Source organism: Rattus rattus, chromosome 1 (genome assembly GCF_011064425.1).
Source record: "Rattus rattus isolate New Zealand chromosome 1, Rrattus_CSIRO_v1, whole genome shotgun sequence".
In the NCBI taxonomy this organism is placed as follows: domain Eukaryota; kingdom Metazoa; phylum Chordata; class Mammalia; order Rodentia; family Muridae; genus Rattus; species Rattus rattus.
In genome coordinates this window covers 134,937,216-134,951,237 of record NC_046154.1, presented here as the reverse complement: position 1 = coordinate 134,951,237, position 14,022 = coordinate 134,937,216, and the positions used below count along the sequence as shown (strand labels likewise).

At 41.1% G+C, this 14,022-nt stretch overlaps 1 protein-coding gene across 1 annotated transcript in view; it reads left to right on the top strand.

Moving 5' to 3' along the window:
• Positions 1-14,022, top strand: part of Rab2a (RAB2A, member RAS oncogene family) — a 64,128-nt gene that overhangs the window by 28,375 nt on the left and 21,731 nt on the right. Inside the window, exons 3-6 of the mRNA XM_032906149.1 lie at positions 3,029-3,096; positions 9,920-10,002; positions 10,517-10,609; positions 12,005-12,116. Coding sequence (XP_032762040.1) covers positions 3,029-3,096; positions 9,920-10,002; positions 10,517-10,609; positions 12,005-12,116 — 356 coding nt within the window. The remainder of the gene's footprint in view (positions 1-3,028; positions 3,097-9,919; positions 10,003-10,516; positions 10,610-12,004; positions 12,117-14,022) is intronic.

Genomic DNA, 14,022 nt, shown 5'->3' with positions numbered 1-14,022 from the left:
TTTCGTTAAATATTAAGTGATAGAAGAAAAGAAATAAAAGATTAGGTTACACACATATATACATATAAAATGACTTACAGGCTGTGGTCCAGCTAACCCAACAAATGGGCCCAAGAATCCAGTAGTTGTTCAGTCCACAAGGCTGGGTGTCTTAGCTGGTCTTAAGACTGTGCTGGAATCTCAAAGAGGTAGGCTCTACTGCCAGTGAAGAAATGGCCTTGTTAGTGAGGGCAAGAGCAAGAAGGAGAGAGCAAGGCTTCCTTCCTTCCTCACAGGTGTGCCCAGCCATTTTGGGATTTTAGTTGATTCCAAATGTTGTTAAATTGACAACCAAAATGGCTATCACAGATAGGGAATACTCTCATATGTTGTTTATCCTTTGTCTCTGGGAGTTGTTAAGATAAACCCAAACAGCGATTTATAACTAGCTTCATGAATGTAATTGCATTATAAAATCTAGAGGCCAGCATGGACCTTCATCGTGGGTGTGACGTAGAAACGTAAACAGAAGTTAAATACTGACCACAGACTTCATCAGGCCTGCCACTCTCGGCCCCTCTTTTCCTCCACTGCAGTTGACCCGGACACTCTACATCAGCTGCCCAGTGTCCAAAGCACAGCCAGGACCTTGCTCGTACCGGTGCTTAAAACCACTCAACAGTTTCAGTTTCACACATCTCCTGTCTTCTAAGTCAGTTCCTCTGGATTCCGTGCCACCTGTAATCCATTGACACTACCTTGTCCCTGATCTGCTCACTTCCTCTTTGCCAGGCTCAGCATGCTCATTACCATTCCTGCGTGCACTTCTCTTCCCTCTCACGCCCTCCCTGAGCAAACTGTAGATTAAATCTGACTCTCTGCTCCATCTTCCCGTACCATTAGACATGGCTGGAGACAAACATGCTGCAAGTCTCATTTTTAATTTCTTAGACCCCAACTCAAGGGAACTTGCTGTATTGCCTGATAGTTGTACCTTATTCCTCGTTTGTAAAACTGTACCATATTTTTTTTATATATTTAGCCATGCAATACTCTAATTTGATTACCTTGGTTTGTATTTCATTCAGAAAAAAAAAATGGGCAAGTCAAGAAACTTTTTCATAGGTTCCCAGCAGCTCCGCCTTGAGAAGCCTGTGCCCAGGAACTGCCTACCCTCCCTCACCCCCCGCCCATCGTAGAGGAACTCTGCAGATCCAAACAGCATGCTCACAGATGTCTGCCCACCTTAGTGGTTCATTTTCTTTCCAGTTATCATTAACTTTTCCATTTTAAGTGATTGCTTTTTATGACTCTTTTTCTTTCAATAATTTGCCTTCATTTTAACAAAATTTCTCACAAAAAAAATTATCCATATTTTCTACCCTTAATGTCTCTGTCTGTCTCCTCTTCCCTCCTCCTCTCTCCACTTCCCTCTCTTATTTGGTATTAGTGTTGGTTTTTCTGAGACAAGGTCTCATATAGCCCAATGTGGTCTTAGATTCAATGTGTAGCTGAGGATGGCCTTGAACTCTTGGTCTTGTCTCTGCTTCCCAAGTGAAAGAATCATAGGTTTGTACCACTACATCCAGTTTTCCACTTTCCTTCCTGAACTCTCTCATTAACCCCTCCCACTGTGCCTATTAAGCTGTACATCTAAATATGTCCCTTTCTTAGATGTTGAATAGATAGCTAACACATCCCAAATGGCTTCCATATCAGTGTGGTAAAAGAACCCTTTTCTTTTCACCCTCGCTTTTATTCAGCTTGCTCTCTTCCAATTTTATCAATCAAAATAACAAAAAGTGGTTGTTGCCAATTTTTAAATAACTATTGTGAATATGAATATACTCCGTAGACCTGTAAGATGTTTCAGTAATTAAGGGTTCTTGCTGCCAAGCCTAGCGATCCAAGTTTGATCCCAAAGACTCATGGTGAAAGGAAAGAAGTATCTTCTGGAAGTTGTCTCTGGTCCTCTCCATGCACTGTGTGAGATCCAGACACACACACACACACACACACACACACACACACACACACACACACACACAAACACACGTGCATGCATGCATAAATACATACATGCATGCATACATACATACATACATACATACATACATACATACATACATACATATGTGAATAAAGATGTTGGCTTATCTGTTCACTTGTTTGAAGGGCTTTTATGCCATTGGGTGGTGGGTGGTTTATGTGTATCTCTAGCCAGAAGAGATATTTTTAAAAGTATTCGTGCTATGAATGTACATCTGTGTGTAGATGAACAGATGTGAAAACACTATGTTTTCTGTAGCGTAATTTTTAGTTTTACATTTTTTATTCTAGTACCTCATGACTCCTGTGTCTCTCTTCTCTAGATTTCCACTATTTCTGACCTGAAAATCATGAGCATAACCATTAGTTTCTAGGTTATGTATCCCAAGAGTAGAATAAGTATTAAAATGCCAAGTGAAAACCGTAGCACGCTGTATATCAATTCTCCTTCTGTCTACCTCCTGATCACAGATAAAGGATTGTAAGGTGGTAAACTGTATATATTTTCTTGTTGGCTTTGCTTTTTGGAAAACGGTCTCTGGAAAACGCAGGCTGTTCCAGGCTCACTTTGTAACTGAGGATGGCCTTGAACTCTTGATTCTCCAGCCTCTCAATATTGGCTTTACAAGCATATGCTATCATGCCTAACTGTAATTGTGAATTGTTTTTCTTTTCTTTTTTGAGTCAGGGTCTTTCTGTATATCCTTAGCTATCCTAGAACTCACTTCGTAGGCCAGGCTAGCTTTGAACTCAGGAAAGTCAAGCTGCTTCTGCCTCCCATGGATGATTGAAGGCATGTGCTTGCCTTGGTTATCTAGAGTCTAGGTGATAGCAATTTGGTTTCAGTGATAACTTCCAGGGTACCTGTGACTTAACTTCTATATTTTCCAGGGTTAGCAGCTATGTATATCAGATATCTCCAAACCAAGCATTCCGTGTTCAATAGTCAGGTGTGAGGTATTTACTTGGTTCTTTTAACATTGTTTTCTGTTCTATTCAGGTGTAGAGTTTGGTGCTCGAATGATAACCATTGATGGGAAACAGATAAAACTCCAGATCTGGGATACAGTAAGTATAGCATTTATGAGAGTACCTTTGCATTTGTGGTTAAGATTAAATGTGTCAGTCACCAAATTTCTACAACCCTGAAATGAAATGGACCTAGAAAAGATTTTTCTTAATATTTAGTGATTTCAACAGGTAAATGTGCCTGCAGGAACTGAATATTGGTTGACAAATCTGTGGGAATCCTTAGGCCTTGTGATCTGAATAGAAACACTCCAGGAACTGTATATATGTATAGTTTTTAAATGTTTACTTTTATGAGTATATATGTACCCCACACAGGTGCAGGGCACATGGAGGCAGAATAGGGCATTGATGCCCTAGCACTAGAGTTACAGGTGGTTATGAACTGTCACATGGGTGCTGGGAACCGACCTCAGGGTCATATGTAAAATCAGCAACTTCTCTCAGCCATGGAGCCATGTCTCCAGCTCCTAACAACTGTATTTTTAAGAAAAAGAATCACCAAGTCTCGATTTTTAAGAAGGAATAAATGTGATGTAAAATAAAAATACTATTATGTAGATATTGATCCTGAGCACTTATAAGTTTGTTTGATTCAGTCCTTATTACTGTAAGCCTCTTAACAAACCCGTCCTATTTCCATCACTTCCCATTCGACGAACTAATGCTGCATGTAAGCTATATGGTTTTAAATGGTGTTTTCTCATATGAATCCAGAATAAGAAAATGATTTGAATTTGCAAACACTATTCTAATTACTGCCCACCTTTGTGAACCCTCTTACACTATACTCAGAAACTTATTTTTCCTTTTTTTTTTTAAGATTTATTTATTTATTATATATAAGCACACTGTGGCTGTCTTCAGAGGGCATCAGATCCCATTACAGATGGTTGTGAGCCACCATGTGGTTGCTGGGATTTGAACTCAGAACCTCTGGAAGAGCAGTCAGTGCTCTTAACCACTGAGCCATCTCTCCAGCCCTTATTTTTCCTTTTTAAAAAATTGTTTCTGAGTGAATATTTTTTAGATGCATAAAGTGAAGCTACAGTAGCTACCATAAGGCAGCAGTTTTCAAATCCTACGTATTTAAAAAACCATGAAGAGCTTCAGCTTTTATGGGTTATTAGTATAAGTAGTACTATATTAAAAGTTAAAATTGGGAAACTTATTAGATACTTGGGTCTTTTGCTTTCATATCTGGTATTAGGGGATCTAACAAGACTTGATGTATATTAGGCATCAGTATATTAGTAGAAGTGATAAGCACTGAGCTATATCCTCGGTTTCTAATTCATTTTAAAGTAATATTAATAAGATGTTTTAAGGCACATAAACAATACAATATAAATGAAAATTAATTCTACTTTTCCAAAGCAAAAATAATCAGCTATATTTTTGTAGGAAGAAGATTGATGTAGTGTTATGGTTTTGAAAATCTCTCCTGTCTGCTTAGCACAAGATACTGGAATCCCTAGTTTCCTCCTACATCAAGTCCCACATGTGTTTAGCTAAAGGGTACAAAGTCCTGCAAGTAGCTAGTTGAGGATCGCATCCCCGTACGCAGTACAAGGGGATGTAGTCTCCATATGGCCCTGTTCTCCTTCCCTCCATTCACTCATTTTACTTTCTCCCTTGACAATGCATGCAGAAGCTCTTGAGAAAATAATCAAAGAGAGTACCCACTCTCAGACTGCATTGCTGAGAACAAGCAGGTTGCTGGGGGTTGTTTGCCGTATATGGATTACCTGTTATTTCCCAAGTGTGCCACAGTTGTATTTCAGATGGTACAAGGTGACTAGATCTCTCTGCTCTGCTCTGCCTTGGAGTTGTCCATTGCACTTCATTTTTCTGCCTTCTGACCTCCTCTCAGTGGAAAGCTGACTTACCCGTGTCCTTTTTGTCTGTCTGGTCAGTTGGATTTGTGCTTTGTTTTGAGATAGGGTCTCCCAGACTGTCCTGGAGCTAAGCTGTAGAACTGCTCTGTAGACTAGGCTAGCCTCGAACTCAGAGGTCTTCCTGCCTGTGCCTCTTGAGTTCTGGGATTAATGGTGTGCACCAACACACCCAGCATGTGTCTATTTCATAAGGGTTTCTACAGCCAGCCTAAAAGAGTCGGCCTAAAATGTGTTAACACTGCCTATGATACATGTATGTGTTGGTGTACATGTGACTGTTTGGAGATGCCAGCAGTCAATGTCAGGTATTTTCCTTGATCATGGTCCACCTTGGTATCCTTTTGTTTGTGTCAGAGTCTGCAGCTCATCAGTTGTACTAGGCTGGCAGTGAATTCCAGGGAGTTCCCACTTTACCTCCAAAGCCTTGGGGTTATAAGCACACCACCATGCCAAGCCTTTGACCCGAAGACCGGGTGTTTGAGTGTAGGTCCTCATACTTGTGAGACAGGCACTGTAACAACTGAGTTGTGTCCCTGGCCCAACACATTTTTTGACTTAGATTTTTCTCAAGTAACCTGACTTCAAATCAAAACTACATGGATAATCTAGGCGCAGTGGCCCATGCCTCTAAACCTTGCATTTGGGAGGGTGGAAGCAGGAAGATCAGGAATTGAAGATCATCCTTGGCTACATATGAATTAGAGGCCAATATAGACTATATTAGACTTTGTCTCAGAGAAACAAATGGAAAGGAAAAAAACCCTACATGGAAGGGCTTGAAAGTATGTATCTCATAGATCAAGTGCTTGCCTAGCATGCATAAAAGTCTCGAATCTTCCTCTCACATCTTAAAAGGCAGAAGGCAGGAAAGAAAAAGCATGTTAAGAGGAAAATAATATATGTAAAGTCTTTCTCTCTTAGACATTTAAGAGTATGATCTCCAATTGTCTTAGTTAGGATTTCATTGCTGTGAACAGACACCATGACCAAGGCAACTCATATAAAGGCAAACATTTAATTGGGGCTGGCTTTCAGTTTCAGAGGTTCAGTTCATTATCATCATGGTCAGAAGCACGGCAGCATGCAGGCAGACATAGTGCTGGAGGAGCTAAGAGTTCTACATCTTGATCTGCAGGAAGCAGAAGGGACACCGCCTGTAGCCAAGAGTCTCTTTTCTGCATTGGGTGGAGCTTGAGCACTGGGAAACCTCAGGGCTCACCTACACAGTGACACACTTCTTCCAACAAGGCCACACCTCCTAACAGTGCCATTTCCCATGGGCCAAGCATATGCAAACCACCACACCAACTAAAAGGAAGTATTTTCTGCTTCACTAAAAGCGTTACATAAAATAAGTTGCTTTCTTAACTGATATCCTTATACAACATACATCACTAGGCATTGTTTAATGTGATCAAGACTACTTGCTGTGTTTCCTAAGCATGCCTTCATACCTTAAAGAAGAAAGGAAAATAATCATAGCATGCAGAAAGCTGAGACAGGAAGATCAGAAGTTCAAGGCCAGCCTGGGCTATGGGTGACTGACTCATAATCAAAAGAAATTGTTTTCTGCCTACACCCTGTGTTTAAGTCACCATGTGTTAGGATGTTGTTATTTAGTATATTCTTTAATATTTTTTTACAGTCCATTCTTTATCCCCTTCCCGGTTTACCCTCTGACTGTTCACATTTCATACCTCTTCCCCCTCAACACCCCTCCACCCCCGTCTCCCAAGAGGATGTTCCCACCAGACCTCCCCACTCCCTGGGGCCTCAAGTCTCTTGAGTGTTTTTGTTTTGTTTTGTTTTCTTTTCTTTTTTTTGGATCTGGGGACCGAACCCAGGGCCTTGCGCTTGCTAGGCCAGCGCTCTACCACTGAGCTGAATCCCCAACCCCAAGTCTCTTGAGTGTTAAGTGCATCTCTTCTCACTGAGGCTGGACCAGGCAGTCCTCCGCTGTATATGTGTTGGGGGCCTCATATCAGCTGGCGTATGCTGCCTGGTTGGTAGCTCAGTGTCTGAACAATCTTGGGGGTCCAGGTTAGTTGAGGTTGCTGGTCCTCCAATGGAGCCGCTTTCCTCCTCAGCTTCTTCCAGCTTTTCCCTAGTTCAGCCGCAGGGGTCAGCAGCTTCTGTCCATTGGTTGGGTGTAAATATCTGCATGTGACTCAGCTGCTTGTTGGGCCTTTGGAGTCATGCTAGGCTCCTGTTTGTAAGCACGCCGTGACATCAGTAATAGTGTTGGGGCCTCTCCTTTAGCTGGATCCTGTTCTTGGCCTGTCACTGGACCGCCTTTCCTCAGGCTCTTCTACATTTTTGTCCCTGCAGTTCTTGTAGACAGGAACAATTCTGGGTCACTTGATGCCCTATCTTTCTACTGGAGGTGGACTCTACAAGTTCCCTCTCCCCACTGTAGGGCCTTTCATCTAAGGTTCCTACCTTTGAGTCCTTAGTGTCTCTGACCTCCCAGGTCTCTGGTATATTCTAGAGTGTCCCCCCACCTCTTACCTCCTGAGGTTGCCTGTTTCCATCCTTTCTGCTGGCCCTCAGAGCTTCACTCACCACCACCCCCAGTACCTGATCATGTTCCCCTCTTCCCCTCCCTGTCCCCTTTCCCACCCAGGTCTCTCCCCTCCCACTGCCACCCCATGATTGCTTTCTTCTCCCTTCCAAATGGGATTGAGGTAGCCTCACGTGGGCCCTTCGACTTGTTAACCTCTTGAGTTCTGTGGATTGTATCCTGGGCATTCTGACTTTTTTGGCTAATGTCCACTTATTAGTGAGTACACACCATGCATGTCCTTTTGGCTCTGAGTTACTCGCTCAGGATATTTTCTAGTTCCATCCATTTTCCTGCAAAACTCATGATGTCATCATTCTTAATAGCTGAATAGTATTCCATTTTGTAAATAAACCACATTTTCTGTATCCATTCTCCTGTCGTGTGACAGCTGGGTCACACATACAGCTTCTAAATAACTTTTTCTTACAAAATTTTCATCTTCCTTTTAAAATGTTGTTCTTATTTACATAGCTAGAGTTTTATTGTTAGGTGAATGGCTGGCTAACAATCAGAAATAAGTATTACTGTAATACTGACTCTCACAAGTCTAAAGTATTGAATAGCTAGCTCTTTGGGAACAATCAAGATAACACATTAAAGTGCCTTCTATAAACACACTTAGGTTAGCCCTGCTGGGACTAAAGAAGAAGTGCATTTGAGCATTGGATTCATTTCATTTAATCAATAGTGTTAAGACAAAACCACTTGGAAGTGCTTTTGGATCTATGAGGACAAAAGGGTTGAATGTGGAGTGTAGTAGCCAAGCCCTTGCACTTTTTGAAACCCTGGAGGGTTTGAACTGATCCTGTAAGGAATAGAAAGTGGATGGATAGGTGGAAGGCAAAGAATAGGTTTTTAGGAAAGGAATAAGAGAAACGACGTTAGAGAGATTTAGAATATTGGTGATACCAGTAGGAAAAAATTAGCTCTGAGTTTGTGTGTGTGTGTGTGTGTGTTGTGCTGTGTGTTGCTTGTTCTTGTTGTGTTTGAGACATGGTCTGGGGTAGCCCAGGCTAACCTAGAACTTACTTTTTGTCCTAGTATAGCCTAAGCTCAACAGCCATCTTCCTACCTCAACCTTCTAGGTATTCGAATAGCAGGCATGAGTTGTGTGGCTGTGTACTTTCTAGGGGTTGGTTGGTTGGTTGGTTTGTTTACCCTCAAACTATGTGAAAGGAACTGGTTGGGTTTTGTTTGTTTTTCCATGCTCCCATTCAACTTAAGACATTTTAAATATTAGAACTGGTTTCTGGGAGAGGGCATGTTAACTTAGATCTGGTCGTTATTGTTGTTGAATGAGTCTACTTGTGTGCAGTGGAATACTGACTATTTTATGCATGTGCTAAGACACTTGATTACACAGTTCCCTTCAGCATGCTTTCTCTGAGTGTCATATGAGGACCAGTCCCAGTTCTAGGCACTGAGAGTAAGTGACATTCTAGGCAGGGAATATTCTTGAAGGGTCAACAAGAGAAGTTATTGGAACAAATCAGAACATGATAAAAAGACTTTATATTTGCATCAGAAACTCAAGACTCAGAGCATGAAAACCTAAATATCTTTCACGTTCATATATTTTAAGTGCAAAAATTATTTTATAGTTATAACCTTCCTCAGCCTTGCTTAGCAGAATGTTAATACTATGAGATAGAAAAATTATTGAACTGGACTTAATCTCTGGAGCCTGTTTCACAGGATATAAAGATGACATTTACATCCGGTTGCCTCTTGACAAGCATTATATGTCAGATGCAGAGGAAATTGATTGTGTGAAGAAAAATTATATAAATTCAATTCAGAACCTTTTTCTGTTTTTCATAATAAAATGATTGCTCAGAGAATTCCATCTTGTGGCTGTTGAGAGCCCACTGCAGTTTATGGTATAACTGATAAAATCTGCATCCTTGGCCTTCTGACAACCTTTCCACCAGCAGATGGTGGGCGTAAAGATGTCATTCATCATTTATTTACAATGGGCTTTATTTATTCTAGTGTCAACAGCTGCCCCAGGGAGTGGGTTATTGAATTCAAATGTGAGGCTCTGGGTTATTTGCTTCCTTTCAAATTTGTCTTCAGGGCTTAGTTGCTAGGAGTCCATTCTGTGCTCTAATAATGATTCATGTATTGTGAAGCCATTCAGTAAATTGGGTTGTCAGGGATTGCCAAAAAGGGTTAGGGGTCTTGTTTGGGAGAGGGAGGGTAGTGGGAATTGCCGTCTGTGCATCCTGGTGAGTGGAGCAATAGTGCTGTTGTATGATTTCTCCTAAGACCAGTGAGTTTTCCCCTCTGCTTATGACTGCCTTTCCTTTATATTTAATATGTAATATGTTAGCACGTAATATGGAAATGTAAGAAGAATATCATTTTAAAGGAAACTTTTCAACCTTTTGTTCCTTCACAGGCAGGGCAGGAGTCCTTTCGTTCTATCACAAGGTCATATTACAGAGGTGCAGCGGGGGCTTTACTAGTGTATGATATTACAAGGTAAGTATATGCTAGTTTTTCAGCTCACTACAAGGAGACTATTTCTAAATAAGTGTGGCTACCAATAATAAAATGGTATTACCTTTACACTTTAGCTACTCACCCTTAAAACTGTGTCTTGAGTCAAATGTAAATGTATTCTCAAAGTCTGCATCTCAATTCTTTCTTATTTAAATAAGCACCCCAGATCGATCAATATTATATACTTTATATGTATTATATATATAATATAATATAATATAATATAATATTTTAAATATATAATATTGTATATTTACAATTGTAATATTATATTATAGTATATAATATAAATTTTCTAAACTCTGCTAGCAGTTGTGCTTATTCTAACTGAAATGTAATCAGTGAGCATTAAACCCAAATACTGTGCTTTAAATCTGGCTCTCATGGTGTGGGTGGCTGTGGCTAACATGGCTAATGCTGGGGAGTGTAGACTGCTTTACTGTGTACTATGCAGAGAGATGGTGAAACTGTAACCACATACCATCATGTTTAGGAGAGACACGTTCAACCACTTGACAACCTGGTTAGAAGACGCCCGTCAGCATTCCAATTCCAACATGGTCATCATGCTTATTGGAAATAAAAGGTAACTGAAAGCTTCACTTGCATTAATGGTGAGCGGTGTGGTTAGTCTCTGTGACTACTTTTCCTGTAGATTCGTCTGCGTGAACATTCCTGGCTTCTTAAATTTAAAGTTTTATTTAAATCCTGAATGTCATTTAGATCTTACTGTTATTGAGTGTTTATTCCTTGGTTTTTATTGTCCTCTGGTTCTTAGAAGAGTGGCAGCTTTATGGTGCCTGGTAGGAAATTTTAGGACTTTTTTTAGGCATGGCACTGTAGGCTCCAGGTAGAATGTGTTTCTAGGTATTGGGAACTGACCCTTAGGAATGGGGATGGGCTAGTGGAGGGCTGAGGGAGTCCATAGAAGGGAGGAACGTGGTGTTCTGCCAGGGTTTGCTTAGTTCCTTGGGGATGGGAGCAGAGAGTGAGGAGACACCACAACAGGTAGACTGCTAAGGAGCTGTGGATTGGATTTTGAGGAATGGAGGGAGAGGTGAAGCTCTGCTTCTCATTCTGGAATGGACTTTGGGGTCCCAAGGAGTGCCTCCTGGAGTTGGAGGCTGGCATAAAGCAATGAGTGAGGAGAGGGCAGTTTGGAGGGGAAGATCTGTGTGATCCTCTGGGGAAGGGGGCAGAGAATGAGGAGAGGCTGCAGCAGGTGGTGTGCTACAGAGGTCTGGATATGCCTCAGGGATTGGATTAGAGGAGCTGAGGGAGAGGTGAAGATCTGCTGTTAGCCTATCTGCTTCCCTGTCTGGCCTGACCTGTGGGTTCCCAGGAACTGCCTGCTCTGTCCTGCACTAATCCAGTTCTCTATGAAAGAAACTGCAAGGAGACCACCCAGGCTCGTAGCTTAGACTTCTGTTTGTCCCTGCCCATCTCCTATTGGTTTGGCTTTAAAAACAAACAGGATTAAACCAAGATAAATAGTCTAATCCGTGTTTCTTTAACACCTTGGGTTTTACAGTTTCCTACAACTTTGGGGAGTTGGATGGCAGATATATTTATCTCCTTTTCAGAAGCGCAGGCACTGTGGACAGTGGGTGAGGAGATGGGCTAGTCCTCCTCTTTTAAACCATTATTTTTAGCCAAGGAACTTTCTGCTTTGGTAACCCACTATGTTTGAAGATGGGGTTCCAGACCGAGCTGTCTTCCCACTACTCCTATAAGCATCTTAACAGTCTGGAGCTCAGAGTTGGAATATTTTTCTGCTGGAATTCTAGTCACTTGAAAGTAGGCGATGTATTTCAAACATTTTGACCTTCATAGCACCCTGAAAAATGGAGCTAATTATTATGTATGAAACTGTTAATAAAAACGGTCTGTATGATGTTGAGTTCCATGGCACATTTCCCACTGCCTGACTCCTATCTCTACTGTGTTGTTACTAACACAGCTCTTTCTCTTCTGTGCTCAGTGACTTAGAATCTAGGAGAGAAGTGAAAAAGGAAGAAGGTGAAGCTTTTGCACGAGAGCATGGACTTATCTTCATGGAAACTTCTGCCAAGACTGCTTCTAATGTAGAGGAGGTAAGTTCGCGAGGGCCCATCATTGGCTTGTAAGTCTGTTCCACAGACCTTAACACTGTATTCACTGGTCTTTGTTTTGTAAGATTAAGTTGTAGTAGTTGTTGAATATTAAAGTAGAACAGTTGCCATCTGACTTCTTGCATGGTCTTCTGAAGCCCTGTGGCCTGCATGTGTCAGTATATCTGGGTTCAGTTGTCACTTCATGAGACTCCTGCTGTCTTTAATGAATGAAAATTAAATTATCTCATTTTTGTTGCTCTAATCATCCTGAACTGTTAATTTTCTGACATATTTTTTGCTATATTATTTGGATGCACTGCACTAGAAGTTTAGAATTACTCTATTTTTGTATTTTATCAAAAGAGGAAATGAGGCTAAGAAAGTTTACTTGAAATAATGCTGAATTTGAATTTCTTCGTCATGGTTGAGAACAGCTTATAAAAATGACTGAACGGGGCCCTAGAAAATAGTGGCTGGCAAAGCTTATTAAGTATAGTTGAGGACAGGCCCTGTGCACCAGCTAGCATAGTGCTTTAGACAAAGTATTTTATTATTAAATATTAAGTTTTTTAATTAACCCTTACTTAGTATGGGTTTTACTGCTGTGAACAAACACTATGATCAAGGCAGCTCTTATAAAGAAGAGCATTTAATGTGCACTGGCTTTCAGGTTCAGAGGTTCAGTCCATTATTATTATTATCATCAAGGTGGGAGTATAGGGAGGAGCTGGGAGTTCTGCAGCTCGTTCCCAAGGCAAACAGGAGAAGACTGACTGACTTCCAGGCAGCTAGGACTAGGGTCTTAAAGCCCAAGGCCACAGTGACACACCTAATCCAATCAGGACACGCCTCCTAATAGTGCCACTCCCTGGGCCAAGAATATATAAACCATCACAACCCTTGAATGCAAAAATGAACTGTAGTGGGGTTGGGGATTTAGCTCAGTGGTAGAGCGCTTGCCTAGCAAGCGCAAGGCCCTGGGTTCGGTCCTCAGCTCTGAGAGAAAAAAAAAAAAAAAAATGAACTGTAGTGATTCTATGATGCTGGTTTATTCAATGAAGACGTCTTCCTTAGTGAGGTAGACTGATCTGTACTTGATGAGGAACCCTGTGATGATCCTAAATGCATTTCCTACAGGCACTAACTAGTGCTTGTTAGACAAATAATTACAGCTTGATAACATACATCTCTCTTCACACAGAACACCAAGTGAGAAACCTCTTCCACACTTTGTCTGTCTTCAAGGAGAAACTGTCTGTTTCAGAGAGCTTCTCCTCTATTGGAGGTGTACTTGAGATCATAAGGCCAGTCTTTGGTGAGGAAGGGTTTCAAGACATCTAAGGCGTAGCTGATTAATGAAGAATCACACTGTGAGGTCAGACACAGGGCATCGATTCATGGAAACACTTTAACTGATTCTGCCTCTAATGCCTTTGCATGCTTTTTGTCTTAACGAATACAGTGTTTATTTGTAAGCAGTAAATTGCTGTTGTCCTTATGCTTGAGTATTTGAAGGAATGCTGTGTCCCTGAAGTAGATGAACAGGACTATAAATCTATATTTATGATTTATAGACTAAAATTATGTTTAAATTTCATCTGAGCAGGAATTTGCCTTAAAGAAAATAGCATTTTTACACAATGGTGAAAACTAACTTGCCTCCCAAAAGCTAACTATGTCATGATGAAGTATTGTAAGATGAACGACGATGACTGTAACATAAAAACAGGTGGACTCGAGGGATGCAGGGGTTAATACTGCAATCCCAGCTCTCAGGACGCTGCTTCAAATAGAATTGCCATGAGTTTGATACTAACTTAGTAGCTAACTTTTGCTACTGAGAGGATAGACTAGCTTAACTTTTCCTGCTGTCATGTACAACTAAGAAAAAGCCCAAAGTGTCGGG